Source organism: Muntiacus reevesi, chromosome 21 (assembly GCF_963930625.1).
Source record: "Muntiacus reevesi chromosome 21, mMunRee1.1, whole genome shotgun sequence".
Lineage (NCBI taxonomy): Eukaryota > Metazoa > Chordata > Mammalia > Artiodactyla > Cervidae > Muntiacus > Muntiacus reevesi.
Genome location: NC_089269.1, coordinates 27,603,944 through 27,621,975, shown reverse-complemented (window position 1 = coordinate 27,621,975; position 18,032 = coordinate 27,603,944). Strand labels below are relative to the sequence as shown.

General features: G+C 42.4%; 1 protein-coding gene across 1 annotated transcript in view; it reads right to left on the bottom strand.

Annotated features, from left to right (window-relative positions):
- ROBO1 (roundabout guidance receptor 1) overlaps positions 1 to 11,296 on the bottom strand; it is a 444,051-nt gene extending 432,755 nt beyond the window's left edge. Inside the window, exon 1 of the mRNA XM_065913546.1 lies at positions 10,962 to 11,296. Coding sequence (XP_065769618.1) covers positions 10,962 to 11,016 — 55 coding nt within the window. The 5' untranslated portion in view covers positions 11,017 to 11,296. The remainder of the gene's footprint in view (positions 1 to 10,961) is intronic.
- Positions 11,297 to 18,032: the final 6,736 nt, after the last annotated feature.

Genomic DNA, 18,032 nt, shown 5'->3' with positions numbered 1-18,032 from the left:
CATCTATTTCTGCTTTATTGACTATGCCAAAGCCTTTGACTGTGTGGATCACAATAAACTGTGGAAAATTCTGAAAGAGATGGGAATACCAGACCACCTGACCCACCTCTTGAGAAACCTGTATGCAGGTCAGGAAGCAACAGTTAGAACTGGACATGGAACAACAGACTGGTTCCAAATAAGAAAAGGAGTATGTCAAGGTTGTATATTGTCACCCTGCTTATTTAACTTATATGCAGAGTACATCATGAGAAATGCTGGGCTGGAGGAAGCACAAGCTGGAATCAAGACTGCCGGGAGAAATATCGATAACCTCAGATATGTAGATGACACCACCCTTACGGCAGAAAGCGAAGAAGAACTAAGGACCCTCTTGATGAAAGTGAAAGAGGAGAGTGAAAAACTTGGCTTAAAGCTCAACATTCAGAAAACTAAGATCATGGCATCTGGTCCCATCATTTCATGGCAAATAGATGGGGAAACAAGGAAAACAGTGAGAGACTTCATTTTCTTGCACTTCAAAATCACTTCAGATGATGATGCTAGCCATGAAATTAAAACACACCTATTCCTTGGAAAAAAAATTATGACCAAACTACACAACATATTAAAAAGCAGAGACATTACTTTGTCAACAAAGGTCCCTCTAGTCAAGGCTATGGTTTTTCCAGTAGTCATGTATGGATGTGAGAGTTGGACTATAGAGAAAGCTGAGTGCAGAGGAATTGATGCCTTTGAACTGTGGTATTAGAGGAGACTCTTGAGAGTCCCTTGGACTGTGAGGAGATCCAACCAGCCCATCCTAAAGGAGATCGGTCCTGGGTGTTCATTGGAAGGACTGATGCTGAAGCTGAAACTCCAGTACTGTGGCCACCTGATGAGAAGAGCTGACTCATTGGAAAAGACCCTGATGCTGGGAAAGATTGAAGGCAGGAGGAGACGGGGACAACAGAAGGTGAGATGGTTGGATGGCATCATCGACTCAATGGACATGGGTTTGGGTGGACTCCAGGAGTTTGTGACGGACAGAGAGGCTTAGCGTGCTGCAGTTCATGGGGTTGCAAAGAGTCGTACATGACTGAGCGACTGAACTGAACTGAATCACAGATTCTCACCAAGCTGTTGCCTAACATATTTTATATATCATAGTACTAATTATGCTATTTTCAAACTCAAAAAAACACTCTTTTGCAATCCCATGGATTTGAGCCCATCAGGCTCCTCTGTCCATGGGATTTCCCAGGCAAGAGTACTGGAGTGGGTTGCCGTTTCCTTCTCCAGGGGATCTTCCCGACCCAAGATCGAACCAAGTCTCCTGCACTACAAGCAATTCTTTACCAGTGAGCCATCAGGAAGCCCTGCTTGGCTTTCACTATTAATATCTCAAACTTACTCCACAAACTGAACACACCGAATCCTACCAGATCATGTTACGGGGCTGCACCTATATTTCTGTTATCAATCATGTATATTATCAGGGTTGCATTCTTTTTTGTTACTTATCGTGTGACAAGCAGAAGAGGGGAACAGACAATCAAATATACCAGAAAAATCCATCATCTAAAAGGGAACTAAAACAGCCTGGCAGCACAAGCAATTTCCCTCACATAAAAAGCTAAGATGCTAGCCTTGTTATATATACACATTTTATACTGTTTGATCTACAGTCATTTTCCTATAAGGGAACAGTGTAGTGTGTATAATGGTAAAGACCCCAAATTCTGGGATCAGACTGGTTTCAAATTCTGATTCCACCACACTAGGTGACCGACCAGGCAAGGAAGTTAACTTTTCTGAGCCTCATTTTTCCATACTGATAGGCAGGGATAACGGCCATGCCTTCATTCTTAATGTGGAATCAAATAAGATGTGGGAGCACTGGGCCAGCCCATAACGTTGTATGTTTAGACCTTATAATAATTATTATTAGAGATATTGATTCCTAGCCTTCAGATTCAGTATACATAATTAGATCCATACCTCATCATTTAATTATTTTTTCATTATCAGGCTATGTTTAAACATATATGCAGATGACACCACCCTTATGGCAGAAAGTGAAGAACTAAAGAAACTCTTGATGAAAGTGAAAGAGGAGAGTGAAAAAGTTGGCTTAAAGCTCAACATTCAGAAAACTAAGATCATGGCATCTGGTCCCATCACTTCATGGCAAATAGATGGGGAAACAGTGGACACAGTGGCTGACTTTATTTTGGGGGGCTCCAAAATCACACAGATGCTGATTGCAGCCATGAAATTAAAAGATGTTTGCTCCTTGGAAAGAAAGTTATGACCAGCCTAGACAGCATATTAGAAAGCAGAGACATTACTTTGTCAACAAGGTCCATCTAGTCAAGGCTACGGTTTTGCCAGTGGTCATGTACGGATGTGAGAGTTGGACTGTAAAGAAAGCTGAGCGCCGAAGAATTGATGCTTTTGAACTGTGGTGTTAGAGAAGACTCGAGAGTCCCTTGGACTGCAAGGAGACTCCAGTCCATCCTAAAGGACATCAGTCCTGGGTGTTCATTGGAAGGACTGATATTGAAGCTGAAACTCCAATACTTTGGCCACCGGATGTGAAGAGCTGACTCATTTGAAAAGACCCTGATGCTGGGAAAGATTGAGGGCAGGAGGAGAAGGGGACGACAGAGGATGAGATGGTTGGATGGCATCACCGACTCAATGGACATGGGTTTGGGTGGACTCCGGGAGTTGGTGATAGACAGGGAGGCCTGGCATGCTGTGGTTCATGTGGTCGCAAAGAGTCAGACATGACTGAGCGACTGAACTGAACTGATAATAATATATTTAATAATCATGTACAGTTATTAAAGGACTTTGTTCAGTATACCAAATGCAAAATGGTGAAAGGGTAATTTTGAATATGGGGTCCTAGGAAAGAATGAGTTCCTGGGATGATGCTTAGCAAGAAAAAAAGATCAAATAATGCAGTGCTCCTCTTGGGACATACTTAATCTAAATAATAGTTGCCTTCATGATGCATCTATTAATTCCAAATTATTAGCTGATGAAAAGCAACAATCTTATCAGTGAAGTGCCCCTCCTCTCTGTGCAGTATCCAAGCTTCTGCCCATCTCCCATTTTCTTTCTACATCTTTAGGTTTTGGCAATATACTAAGTTCATTAATTTAAGCAAATTCCAATTCCAAACTTAACACCAGATTGCTAAGGAAATGTTCACTTCTTTTCAAATATGAGGGTGAAAAACAGATGAGTCTATCTCTCACAGGCTGAACAAGCCAGTTTACTTTAGTCAGACAACTTGCTAATTGAATGGTCTGGAAATACTGAAATTACTTCCCAATCCAGGCAACTGAAGTAGTTTAAGGTTACCCAGAGGTGTGCAGTTAACACTTACAAATGCGTTTTAACACTTTGATACATGAACAAACACCATTTTAGTGAAGTTTCCCAGTAATAGAAGACTGCCTTTTAAGTCAAGCCTGAGTAAACAAAATCAGCTTTAGATCAGTAAGACTAAAAAGGATACATTTTCTATTTCCTTTATATAGGAAAGGAATTGAAGGCAGACACTTTTAACCAAGCTAAAACCTAATATGTTGTTAGGGGAAGAAAACAATCAGATGCTAAAACAGAAAACAGAGTATGCATGTTATTGAAGTTTGGAGATTAAATTGAGAAAGTACCTCATTCGCACCATCTGATGCCAAATAATCTTGAAACAGACAAATGTAGCCTGATTCACTCACTCACTGGCCACATTTTCTTTTCAAATTCTACCAGGGGTTGCTAATGACAGAAAAGGCCCTCGGTCACATGGGCGGAGAGAAAATAAAAACCGGCCTCTGTCTCCTCTTCTGCTAACAACCAGGAATGAGTTTACCAAGCTGACATTTTTTTCTATAATGGTGCATAAATTATGACCATACATAACACGCTACAAAGAACCTGATGGTCATAGAAGCATATCTCTTATTATTTTCATTGAAATTTTAAGTTAAATCAAAAGAGAGATAACATATGCCTTAAATGATTTTTAAACTACTAAAAGGTCATATGTAATGATTTTATGACTTCAAAAATACTTTTCCTCACATTAAAAGAATAATTCACAGAGAATTCCCTGTCAGTCCCATGGTTAGGACCCTTGCGTTTTCACTGCCAAGGGCCTGGGCTCAATACCGAGTCAGGGAATTAAGTTTCCACAAGCTGTATGGCATAGTCGAAAATAATAAAATAAAAAGAAGAATCCACAGTGTTTCGGGGATACAGACTTGGTCTCTTACATTGTTTAGCAGCAGAACCTCTCAGACAGAAAGTTAGCCATGAGCCACTAGAGGCATCCCAGCCAGCTGCCATGCCCAATAGCCAGCTAATCCCACCAAGCTATTAACCAACGCTGCCCCAGACACACCATCGGTACTCTAAAATGGTCAGGGGACCGGAAAAGAATCCCCCACTGGCCAACTGGAAGGATTTGTGCCCCATCCTGATGCTCACGCACGCCTCACGCTGGTTATCATGTCCTTAGATAACCTTTGTTTCATTGGGCTCCTTAAATGTTTATAAATATGCTATGAATACATATATCTAATTATAATAGGCTGAACTACAGGAAGGACATGCACATCACAGCCTCTGGATATAAAACCTGCAGCTGTCAATTAAGACTGTCAATCAACGACCAGCTGGATTAAAAGCTCTACACCTCGGCTGCTCTGGGCTGCTGCCTTCCTAGGCCTTGGCCCACCTCTCTCTTAAGGTGTTTTCTCTGTTCTCTCTTAATCTTCAATAAACTCTCTGGCAGCAGGTGAGAACTCAAGATTTTTCTTTGCGTTTTTACCAAGAACCAAGGCCCATGGAAGGCAGGTCTCCTGACTCTCTTCCACTAACACCTCTTGCAAATAGCTGAGAGAAAGTTCCAGACTCCATGCTCCTTTCAAGGCTGACTATGGATAAGCTGTCCCTGGATTTCAGGGCATGTACAGACAAGCTGAACACAGGCATAGGTGACCCATACTTTGAACTTGACACTTTCTGAAATCCAATCAAGGGCATTTTGAGAAAGTGTAACCAAGCTACTACTTGCCGGAATTGCTTTAAAAATATCTAATATTTTCTAAAACAGGAGACTAACGTGATTAAAAAATAAAAAAATAGGTCCCAGAACTATACTGTATTATTACTACTTCCTATATGCTGCATATAAATCACTCACTGGATACAAAAATATATATTCCCACTTAAGGCAGAACCACACTGCTCTGCTGACATTTGCTCGTATCCATTGGTGGTGCTTTTTAATGGTTCATTTACCTGTCAAACTAGGTGACAGACATCAGGCCTGTAGACTTTTCAGCATCTAACTCACAATCCAAGAACCTTGTCTACGATTGTTTACCTTCTATACACTCTCCTCCTTTAATAAAATAAGTTAATTAAAGAAAATAAACAGATATTCCTTCCTGGCTCTAAGCCATGGACAGCTGTGAACACCAAAGTGGTTAAGGTACTTCTCTCGCTGAACGGAGTCAGAAAGATACGCACAGTCATGCTGTTCAAAATATTGTTTTACATGTGGAACAACATTGCTGTAAGACATTTGGAAGCCAAGGAAAATCACAGAAGTAAGGGAATTCGTAGCAGTCTGTTTTGGTTTAAGCAAAAGGAGATTGAGCTCCCCCATGAAGCAAGCAACAGGACACCTTCTAGCAATAGAAATAGCCTTTTGGATGGCTGAAGAGAGGAAGACAGAGGCAGTGGGGTGGGGATCAAAGCTATCTCCCCATACACTACAGATAATCTTTTTTCCTCCTCTCCTTCAACAGCAAGATTGAAGGAAAGGGCTGAAGGCAGAGGGAGATGGGGGAAAGGAAACCATTCTAATCCAGAATTGGAAAGGAAGGAGGTGGCCTTTGATCTCCACAGGATGGCAACTTTATTGGCTATGCATAAGCAGTTTCCAACCAGCTGATCAACCAGGTACGAACACACAACACCCTTCCATGATCAGTAACCATGAAGTGAGTCATCTGTGAACAGCAGTCAAGCAGAAGGCTCATCTGCTACTAAATGACCACCAGCCCATGCCCAACCCAGAGAGGAAAAAACAACCCCAGGGGAAATGATTGCTTCTCCACAGGCTCTTCCCTGATAAGCACCAATTATTTGCCTTGGGACTCAGAACAAAATCTTTCCTCAAGTGTGCATGAATGAGGATGGCATTCATTTTTCAAAATACAACTTGGAATTGTATATTTCCACATCACCAGAGGTCATTGTTTGACTTCTGTTCCATCTCTATTTTTAAGCATGCCAGAAAATGCAGACATGATAAAGGCTGGATGTGAGTTGACTGAAGGTAAAGAATCATTGTCTTGCCTGGTGATCTAAAAATTTGAAGATCGTTTACTTAAAGGCAGGATAAGAAAAACCTCCCTTCCAAATTCTCAAGTGTTCAAACCACAGTCTTGTTTAGGTGGATTTGGTGGACGTGCTTTAAAATTAAACAATGACTGAACCATAATCTTTCTTCTTTTAAATCCTTCATTTCTCTCTTTCAACTAGGAAAGTGCACAGTGGTTAAGGGTTTTGGAATTAATTTGGTTCAAATCCCCTCTCATCTGTATCTCCTAACATCTCTATGATGTTGTACCTATAAAACACAACTATAAAACACAGATAAAGCAATATTTTACTAACAATAGCACCTACGTACGTCATAGGGTTCTTACAAGCATTAAATAAGATAATGGTGAATGTTCAACAAATGATAGTCATATCTTCAAAGCAAGAGTAATAGTCATCATCATAAAGTTTCTTAGGGTACCCCAGAATTTGAACATGATCTCGTTTTTTTTACTATCATTATTTCTTTCTTTCACTTTACTGGTCTCCTCTAAGCAAAAACATTGTGATACAGAAGGTAACTATTTAGCTTTTCACTCCACTAAATAAAATGAGGCAATCAACATTCTAAAGTCTTATTAAATGCAGCTTTAAAAAAAAATTATACGAATTCATTAACGATTTAGACTACTCCTTTGTTTTCAAAAGATTCCATCTTCCAAACTACTCTGTTTTTTAAAAATGTCTAGCTCTTTATACAGTTGTTAAATATACAGCATATACCTTGACATCAATTTTTCAAGAGTCCACTTTTCAGATTTGCTTTTTTTCCTACGTGTGGTCAGAGGGGTGCACTCAGATTTGGCTGCTCTATCTACTGCCATTCCTCTTCCTCCTATAGCTTAAAACTTAATTATAGATTAATTCTGGATCTGGTTCTTCTACTGTACTTCTCTAGACTTCTGCTTCTACTGTTTTTTTTTCCCCCTTTATTAACAGATTTCTTAATTTATTTAAGATTACATAAGGCCTAATTTTTGAGTAAAATTTTGACTTCCTTATATTTTTTCCATAAGAAATCAAGCATTCAAGACAGTTGTATTTTTGTTTTCAGAATTAAACAGTTTTCAAAAGCCAGAAATTAACATGAGCATTACTCTAGCATCTCTTATAAACACAGAAAATGATACATACTCAACTATTTACAATCTTCATTGACAAGCTATTATTCTAAGTTTCCCAGCCAATTTCATACCTCTTGCCCAGTATTTTAAGTTATACCTACTCGATTAAAATAAATAAACAAGCAAATAACTGATTATAGGTTTGAAGTTTAGCATTTCGTATCACTAACTCACACAAGAATATTTCAATTGTCACAGTGAAGACTAAAGGAAAATTTCAGATAAACTTACTGTTCTGAGACATTTTAATTGCAATTATCTCATGTATTAGAGGGACCATTATCTAGCAATATTATGTTTTAAAAGATGTCACAGTGTTCAGGCAAGTATATTTTAAAGCTAACAAGTTTATTTTAAAATAAGAAATTACCAGAATTTCCAAAGAATCTTCCAGTTAGAGAGAGAGAGACCATAGACCCAGATAAGTGGTTTACGGAGTGAAACTTTTCCTAAAACATTTCCCTCCCAATAATGAAGGGAAAAGACTCGCCCCCACCCCTCAAAAAAGCAGAAGGATAGCACTAGTGAATTTCCACTTCATTGGAAGTTCAGACCTCATCATAAGTCTGAACTGAAATTCAATCACTTTTTTCACTTAAAAGCAGGTTTTAGCAAATGGAGTTGAGGAGAGGAAGTCCATAAAGAAAGAAACAATGTTTAGAATCAGGTCCTGAGAGATAACACAGGTTGGTCTTTTTTTTTTTTCCAGTGCTATTCCATCTGCTCCCCTCACCAAAAGTCTAGCTCTCCATAGAAAAGAAATGAGGTATACAAACACTAAAGAAACTCACTATAAAAAAGCATTTCTAAAGAAATACTTATTTTTTCCAAAATCTTAGTTTCCTAGAATAAAAAGTTATATATTATAGCATGAGTGTAATAAAAGGCTACAAAAAGCAAACATATAATATATGATGTTAAGTATGACATCAACATGAAGTGTATAATCTGTTTGAAGAAAACTATAGGACTTTGTTAAGTTGGCAGCCAGGTTAAAAAAAAGAAAAAAAGAACTGACAACCAATAGATGCTTTTACAGGTTAAATCTTGTTGAAGGTACCTTAGCCCCTCGGTACACTTTGATTTATTTAAACTCACCACATTTCCCTTAAATACACTCCATTAACAAGTGATAGACTGTGATCTTAGGCTTGAGGCAAGATATGAAACACGATCTTTCAAGAACTTCATTCATTCCCAGTCCAGGTGTCTCAAGCACGCCCAACTCGACTTACTTATCTGAGTTCTGTGAAGGTTTACTCAAATCAATAGGATGGCTTTAGAATAGCACACTCATGAAATCTCTTCAGCAGGCCAATAATTTGGCCTCCCCAAGTTCAAACACACAGCAGGAGTTAAAGTCAGCAGAAGAGCTAGGACAGTTTCAGGTTAAATATGAGAGAGCATCTCACAAGGACACACCTCTGACCCAGCCAACAAAGTAGAGAACCACACCCCTTAGAAAAGTTAAGACTTATGAAACTCATCAGTGACTTCAGCGGAAAAGTAACTTAGAAAAACAAAGCCAGAAATCATTTCAGGTCTAAATGATTTATATCTAGTTAAACTACAAATCCCAGATACTAGGTACTCATCCAATTACGACATCTGAGAGGACAGTACACACACTCCAAGATATTTCTCCAAGTGAAGACAGAGAATTTGCACGCTGATGCGACCAGCTTTCAGTGATACCCTATTAGTGTGACCCTATCTTTAATCTACAGCCATGATAAAATGTCTCAACATATACAAACTCAGCTCAAACAGTGACTAATGACCATTAATCCTCCTATCTTCAGTAATCTGGCTCTCCAGTCATTTATCACACTGACACTTCACTTCACACACGTGAATAAACTTTAACTGAGAAGGTGAATCAACAAAAACCTCAAAGGTATCTGAAGCTGTAAATTAAACTAGGGGGAGACGCAGCAAAGACAGACAAATAGAGAGATCAGATCCGAATGTTTCTGATTTGCATCCTCACCGGGTCGTGGGGGTGGGGAACTTTTCAATCATTCAGACCTGGAGACTAAGAAGGAGAAGAAGAAAAAAAACTATAGTAGAGAAAGGGGAAACTGAAGTAAGAAGAGGTGGCCCCAAAGAGTTGGTTTCATCTATTCATCTTCCACTGTGACATATATGAAAACTTCAGTTTTCTGTTTTCTTCAAAGGAGTAACGATTTAATGAATTCCTCATTTCATTTCATTGCAAAGGTTCCTTTTAGTCAGAAAGCATATCTCGTGGGCTGAAACTATTTTAAGGGTTTATTCGCTATCATTTGGCTGATTACGTTTTTCTTTTACATAGCTCCTTAAGTAAAATCCTTCTTTAAAATATAAACTATGGCCATAGACCACAAAAATCTCAAATCAACCTTTCAAAACTGTTTCATAATCATGGAAACTGAGTGACTCTAACCTACAGGCCTTGATGCAACTTGAAGCTCAGTACAGGCCTATAAAAAATTCCCTGAGGTGCAGTGTGTGTGTGTGTGTGTGTGTTGCAGTGTGAGTGTGTGTGTGGTGTGTTTTAAGGCCTGAAATCGGATCCTTGATTGAAACCAGAATCTACCAAAAAGAAAGAAAGAAAAGTTGAGCCGTGGCTCTGTTCCCCCATACTAAAAGTTTCTTAGGGAGTGTCAGAAAACTATTGGTAAGTGCAGATGCAGTGTACCCTCTAAGGTCAGACGTACCCCACTGCAGCATCCTTCCAACGGTTCATATGAAGAGTTTCCATACTATTTAATGAATCCCCCAAATCCTAAACCTAGCCTTCGGTTTTCCCTTGCCAATGAATATTCCCAGGCAACTAAGTGTTCCCTTTCTGATACTTGCAACTTGTCTGTTTCCCTTCTAAACTCAGCCAGCCAGAGTGGCTAGTTTATATCCTACCGTAAGAAGGAGTTATTTCCTGAAGTTTCTTCAGCATCGAATTTAATTACAGACTTTGGTTACATAAAACAACTACTAATAACCCGTTTGCTCGGAAGAGGAGGGGCGAATAGCACGACCAGGTTCAGGAATCCTGGCGGGTTTCTGGGCTACCGCTCCCGGGGCGCACAGCTCCCTTCCCCAGGGACGCGGCCGAGCGATCGGGCTGACTCTGGCTCATCCTCGGGGCCCAAGCTCACCACCGCCCGCTGCCACTTCCACCCCGCGCTCAGACGCGCGTTTGCCCGGAGAGATCTGGGCGTGCCTCGAACTTGGCAAAAGGCCTAGGTCTGCGAAGAGGCTTGGAGGGTCTTGGGGGATGGGGGGATAAGGACAGCACAAAGTACCATCTAAGAACCCTTTCGTCTAAAACTCCTGCCAGGGGTCGGGCCCCTCTGGCCTTGGAAGGAGGCAGAGGTCGCCAAAATTCAGCTCGGGGTTGATCTGGGAAAGTGGAGAAGAGGCGTGCAAGGGCGGAATGAAGGGTGAAGAAAGACGACGCGGGGTTACCTGAACAGAGACATATTAATCCAAAGAGGTAAAAGTGAGCAGGCTCCGCGATCATTGTCCTCGGGTGGATCCTGCATACAGTCTCATGCCAAGAGGAGGGGGTAAAAATGAGGTCCCCGAATTTATGAAGCCACACACCACACACACTACACACAAAGGCTTAATATAAGCAACGTGGGTCAATCCGCCAGGAGTTTTCAGGGCAATTACTGGTCCACCGTTCCGGACGCTTGTCAATATCTTAGAGCCCTTTGCAGACTCAGGATTCCAGGGTTTGCCTTCTCTGGCGCCAGGGTTTTCGAGGCGGCTCGGCCACTTCCAAGGACCATCCAGAGCGAACAACAAAGAGCCGAATCAGAAGAGCAGTTGTGCGGTTTCCTTCCTCCGCGATCTTTCCGAGCCGCCCGGCGTGCGCCCCCACACTGTGCGCCCGAGCGCCGCGGCGAGGGCCGGCGCGGCGGCGAAGTTGGGGTGTGAGACCGGATTAGGGCCAGCCGAAAAGTGCTTCTCCGCCTATCGGCGAGCCCAGTCAACAGCTGGCCACCCGCGCCGGCGGCCAAGGCAGCGGCAGCACTTCTGGAGAGCGGGCACGGGGTGCCGGGGGTGTGCCTGGGTGACTCCGCGCGCTGGGGGCGAGCAAGGGGGCGGTGCGGCGACAGCGGTTCCCTGGGCGGGCCCTTGTTCCCATCACTTGGGGGATGCGGCGGGCCCTGAGGACGGCAGCCGGTCCGCGGACACACTCACGCCTCCCGGGCGCTCCCAGCCCAGCGCTGCGCTCACCATCCCTCGGACCCCTCGCCGCAGGGGCGTGCGCGCAAAGCACCCCGAACTCTCCGCGGCTGGGACGCTGGAGCCCAAACTTCCAAGCGGCGGCCGCCCGCAGCCCAGGCTCGTGGCAGCGGCAGGGAGGCAGCTCCCGGACCTCCCCCGGGTAGCGGAGAGGGGCGAGGAGCGTGCCGCCGCGGGTGGGAGTGACGGCCGCCGCGGCTCACCCGGGCTCCGCCGGGATCAGCAGCGTCTGAAGTTTCTGCTCTCACGCTGCCCCTTCTCTGGCTCGGTCGTTGGTGGGTTTCCCCCACCTTCCCCGCGGCTCCCAGTTTCCTCCCTCTCTTTCCCGGCCCGAGAACACTTAAAGGGGCCGCGCGGTCCTTCCCAAGCGTCAGGTTACACTCTCCAGACGCCGCCCCGGCAAGTTCTGCTTGTTAATATTTCCATCCACGAGCCAGGGTGCCCGACTGCGCCCTCAGGTGAGAAATCAAACTGCTCAGGACCACAAATCCGAGCAAATGGGAACTTGCCTTGTTTCTCTCGCCACCCCTGGCTCCCCTGCACCTTTCTCCAAATGGAACCTCCCAGCCAAAGACTTCAAAAATCCTCCGGTTCAGCTTAACCTCTTCCCTACCGCTTCCAGGAGTTGGAATGAACTCAGATAACTCTGTCTTCACCCTTCCCCATTCCCATTAATACAGGAAAAAAAAAAAAAATCAAATATGGGCAAACGAACCTTTGGGATAGGAAGCAGGGAAATAACTATGTAAAATGTATCAGGAGAAGGGCACTGTATTACAAAAATCAGTTTATTTTACACTGTGGTTGTTGAGGCTCTTGTAGAAAGACTAACAATTCGAGGGGCGCAGGGGTGGGTCCTGGGGACCGTTTTTTTTTTGTAACCAAATACCTCTCCTTCAACTTCATTGACTCTCAGTATCAGAATGCTAACCATGGGGAGGTAATTAAGGAAGAGGGAAAAATGCAAAAAACATCCTCGACTACTTTGGAGTTTGTGCTTATAGGAGAAGCCATTTGGTGTTTCAAAACCAAAAGGTGTGGGCTTTAATATCCCATACACCTCACCCTAAAATACCAACCAACCAGTTATTATCTCTGTTACCAGGCCAGATCACTGTTTTCCCTGCTGAAACAGAAACTCTTGAGATATTCACAAATCCAAAGCAAAACAAACCTATCACATTTGATGGGTGTTATTGCATTCATTCATTCACTCATTCATTTTTCTTCCTTTCGGTTAAAAAACGCGCTATACAAAAACCACCCAAGACACGGTGTGAAGTGAAGTGAAGTGAAAGTCACTCAGTCGCGTCCAACTCTTTGTGACCCCATGGACTGAATTCTCCAGGCCAAAATATTGGAGTGGGCAGCCACTCCCTTCTCCAGGGGATCCTCCCAAGCCAGGAATCAAACGTAGGTCTCCCCACCGCAGGTGAATTCTTTATCAGCTGAGCCACAATGGATGTTGCCTGCGTGCGAAGTCGCTTCAGTGGTATCCAACTCTTTGCAACCCCATGGACTGTAGCCACAAGGCTTCTCTGTCCATGGGATTCTCCAGACAAGAATACTGGAGGGGGTTGCCATGTCCTTCTCCAAAGACATGGTGAGTGCCCAACAAATGGTAGGTATTGGTACCAATACTTTGGCCATCTGATGCAAAGAGACAACTCATTGGAAAAGACCCTGATGCCGGGAACATTGAAGGCAAAAGAGAAGGAGGCGGCAGATGATTAGGCGGTTGAATGGCATCATTGACTCAGTGAACATGAGTCTGAGCAAACTCCGGGAGACAGTGAAGGACAAGGGTGCCTGACAAAGTCCAGGGGGTCACAAAGAGTCCGACAGGGCTTAGCAACTGAACAACAGCAGCAGCATTGGTATTTAGGGGTGTTATGTGCGTGTAAGTCGCTTCAGTCATGTCCAACTCTTTGTGACCCTATGGACCATAGCCTGCCAGGCTCCTCTGTCTATGGGATTCTCCAGGCAAGAATACTGAAATGGGTTGCCATGCCCTTCTCCAGGGGATTTTTCCTACTCAGGGATGAAACTTATGTCTCTTATGTCTCCTGCATTGGCAGGCGGGTTCTTTACCACTGTTATACTTCTCAATAAATTATTATGTGCCAAGTTATTTATAAGAAGTTCAAGATGCTTATTTGTCATCTATCAGGAAATACCAGAACCTGCTTACAGTGGTGGACTCTGGAAAAGAGAATGCATGATAGATGGAGAGATGGGAATGGATTTATGCTTTTCTAAATACTGAGCACACATATTACCTAACAAAAGAAACAGTTTTAAAAGTGAATCATGCATTTATTTTAGTTGCTGATGGTACAACCAATGACCTTGGAGCAGGATTTTTGTACAAAAAAACTCTGGTTCACAGCACCTATCTCTGAAAGTGAAAGATAGTTTAATCCTGAGAAAGCTGACTGAAAATTCAGTAAACAGGCTGGAGATAAGAATTCAAAGACTCCAGCCAAAACCTTTCCAGCAATGGAAAAAAAACCAAAAATGTGCAGTAAATGCTGAAAAACATACATTGATTCAGGCTTTGTGAAAGGATATTTAGTGAGAAACATAGAATATGTCTTTTCTTTCTCCCCTTGGGCTAAAACCTGCTTTAAAGATAAGCTTACCTAGTAATAGAAAATAAATAACCTAAAGCATGGTACTTGAGAAAGAGAGAGAGGGAGAGAAATTCTTCAAATCCTCATAGTATCTGAGTGCATTTTTAAATAAAGATTTGAACCTCCACTTAGCAAAGGATGTATGCTTTTAAATGTAAAGTAGAATATGTGTAAGAATCCCTGTTGTATTGTTTTCCCAAGATGAGTCTCCTGGTCTCCAGAAATTTGCTAAGGTTGTTCAAATTCTCCTTTACCATTTATCTCATTGTCATTGAAAGGAAACCATATTAATACTCCCAGTTATCCTTTTATTTCTCAGCTTCAGTTAGCAACAACATCCTCCCACCCACCACCAGCTCCTTTTTGCTACTCCTAGAGGCTATACTACCTGGGGGAATCAGCAGAAAGAATCCTCTGGAAACTGACTTTCTTTCTGCCAGCTGCCCCGCCCCCCGCCCCTACCATGAGTGTCTTCATCACCAACTTATATATGCTGATCCTCTCTTCTTTCCCTTCCTCATCCAAAGTGTACTTTTCTGTCAATTATATCAGTAAAGGTGGTACCTGAAGATAAGAATTTGTATTCAGAAAGTATAAAGACTCTGTAACAAGTCAAACTAATTGTACCTGAGAACTTTCATAACCTCCTTTCACTCCCTGACTTACTCATACAAACAAACATAGTGAATATCATCTACATGCAGGAAACAGTAAAGGGCTCTGTAGAGGCAATATTCAAAGAGAAACCTATTCCTCAGGCTCTCAAAGCTCTCACACAGGGAGCTACACAGACTCCAGAGTGGAACCTGTAGGGAGAATAAAAAATAGTGTGGCTGGGATTAAATGACAGCTCAGTGCATTCCTGGAAGTGGATGAATCATAGCAGCTTGTCACCTTCCCATTTCCACTCCTGCACATTAAGTTACTAGGAGAATGCATGAAATAATCACTGTGTCTGTATGCCCATGTGTGCAAATGTGTGTGTACACATGGACGTGGTGCCCACAAATGGCAAGTCTTCAGCCGGCTCTGATACATAGAATAGAACTCTGACCCATTCCAGGCTGACTGGTTAGGAGACAGAGACCAAGGTAAGAAGAACATGTCGTAATTTGCACTCAGAAGCTCTATTCTGATCACCATGCTCTAAAGGAGTGGTGGATTCTCAAGTTCCATTTAGAGATTTCTGATCATTTGAAACTTAACAAAATTCAAGCTCTCTAAAATAAGAATTGCAAGGAAAGCCTGAAAGTAATACATTCTAGTAGTCTTTTTAAATAAAGGCTTCCCTGGCAGCTGAACTGGTAAAGAATCCACCTGCAAAGCAGGAGACCCTGGTTCGATTCCTGGGTCGGAAAGATCCCCTGGAGAAGGAATAGGCTACCCACTCTAGTATTCTTGCCTGCAGACTCCCCATGGACAGAGGAGCCTAGCGGGCTACAGTCCATGGGGTCAGACACGACTGAGCGACAAACTACAGCACAGTTCTGTAAATAGAGGCTTCCTTGACATTCAGCATTCTAGAGCAGCAAAGAAATATTGAGTCGGCCTGATCTGATTTTATCTTTCACAGGGGTAGTTATAGGAACTCAGGAAATAACAAAACTCCCAGGATCTTTGTAGAGATTCCAGATACCAGTTACCCAAATCAGGAGGCGCCCAGTCGAGTTCTTACGGGAAATACAAACCACAACATTTCTCTCTCTTCCACCTTACAGGAAGCCAGAAACCAGATGAAGCCTGAGATGCAAGGTGAAATTCCAGGAGGTCTGATGAGAAGCAGCCTGATACTTACCAAGGCCAGGCTGCACACCCTCTCAGAGTACCACAGCTACATTAGTAACTTTTATACAAAATTGCCAAATAATCTGTGCTGTTTCTAGTATATAAACTGATGAACTTCACTGAATACTTGAATAATTTGATATCTGAATATTTGGATTCAGTCTAAGTTTGGATATATAAGAGAAATCCCATTTAAGAAAGTAACCTAAAATAACCCCAATATAGGAGAACAGGCACATATCTGTTGGAACATCTAGCATATTTTGAAACGCCCTGTCTCTGCAGTAAACATTGCTCAGTATAGGCCATGCTGCTCTTGAAGTAATGTCTCTAATCCCCCAGTCCTGAAAATTAAAAGCTTCAGTTTTCCCCACTAAACAACTTATGATAGTTACCTTCAGAAAACCTTATTTTTTTAAGTGCACAATACTTACTGATTCTAAGTGCTATATGTGATATCAACAAGTCACATGTAATAAATCACATATGTTTGGGTATAGATTTTACATGCAATCGGAGTTCAAGGAAAAAATAAATAATTTAGGATTAGAATAATGAAAGAGAAAGAAAAGAAGAAAGGGAGGAAGGGGAGAGAAAGGGAAAGAAAAGAAAAGAGGATGCAAGGTAGATTTTTTAGATATGTGTAATTTTATTTTTGTTCATGAAAGAGCATAAAAGTACCAGAATGTTTTCTTTTAAATGTGCAGAGGGCACATTTTAATGGCATTATTTTTGTTTGCTTCTCTGCTATTTAGAATGGGTAATTATAGGCCCCAAACCAGGAACCATAGGGAGAAGAGATTCCCTGGGTTATCTGTCTTCACTTATTTAGAGATTTAGTGGGGGGAAAAAAATAGTTCAAGTGCTAGTTTCTCAGTTGTATCTGACTCTTTGCAACCCTTATAGACTATAGTCCACCAGGTTCCTCTGCCCATGGGATTCTCCAGGCAAGAATACTGGAGTGGGTAGCCATTCCCTTCTCCAGAGGATCTTCCCAAACTAGTGATAGAACCCAGGTCTCCTGCAGGCAGATTCTTTACCACCCGAGCCGCCAGGGAAGGCTCCAAACCAGGAAACATGGGCAGAAGAGATTTCATGGTTTACCTGTCTTCACTCAATGAAAGACTTAAGGCATTGTCAAGGTTTAATCTAGGAAAATGTGGAATAGAACTCCTTAGGCTTCACCTAATCGCGTGCTGCAGCGTCACGAAGGGTCTCTAAGTCTCATTTAAAAACGTAAACTATGATACACTGGAGTTCACTATGGAATTACTGTGACGGTGCTTGCCCTTTAGCATCTTAGCATCTTGGGGACACTGTAGATCCTCCACAACTAGATGCTCTGTTGGACTTCCCTGGTGTCTCAGTGGGAAAGAATCTGCTCTGCTAATGCAGGAGATGTAAGAGATGTGTTTGATCCCTGGGTCAGCAAGATCCCCTAGAGTAGGAACTGGACACCCAGTCCAGTATTCTTGCCTGGAAAATCCCATGGACAGAGAAGCCTGGCGGGCAACAATCCATGAGGTCACAAAAGAGTCAAACATGACTTAGCAACTTAACAACAAGATGCTTTATTGCTAAGCTCTTCTGATGGAACCTGGGACCTTAACTATTAGCAAAATGGGTCTCACTCGGGTTTAATCCTTTAATATTAACAGACAGTAAGTTTTTTTCAGATAAAGGAGGGGACACTGGGAAATAGCATTGACTGAGGGCAATATTTGGGGCACCTTACAAATGTTATCTGATCTAATGCTCACCATGATCACATGAAGTGGTATTATCATCCTAATTTAGAGACATGGATGAAAGAATAAATCATTAACTCGAACTTCTGAGGCCCAGAAGCCATGAATCTTATATT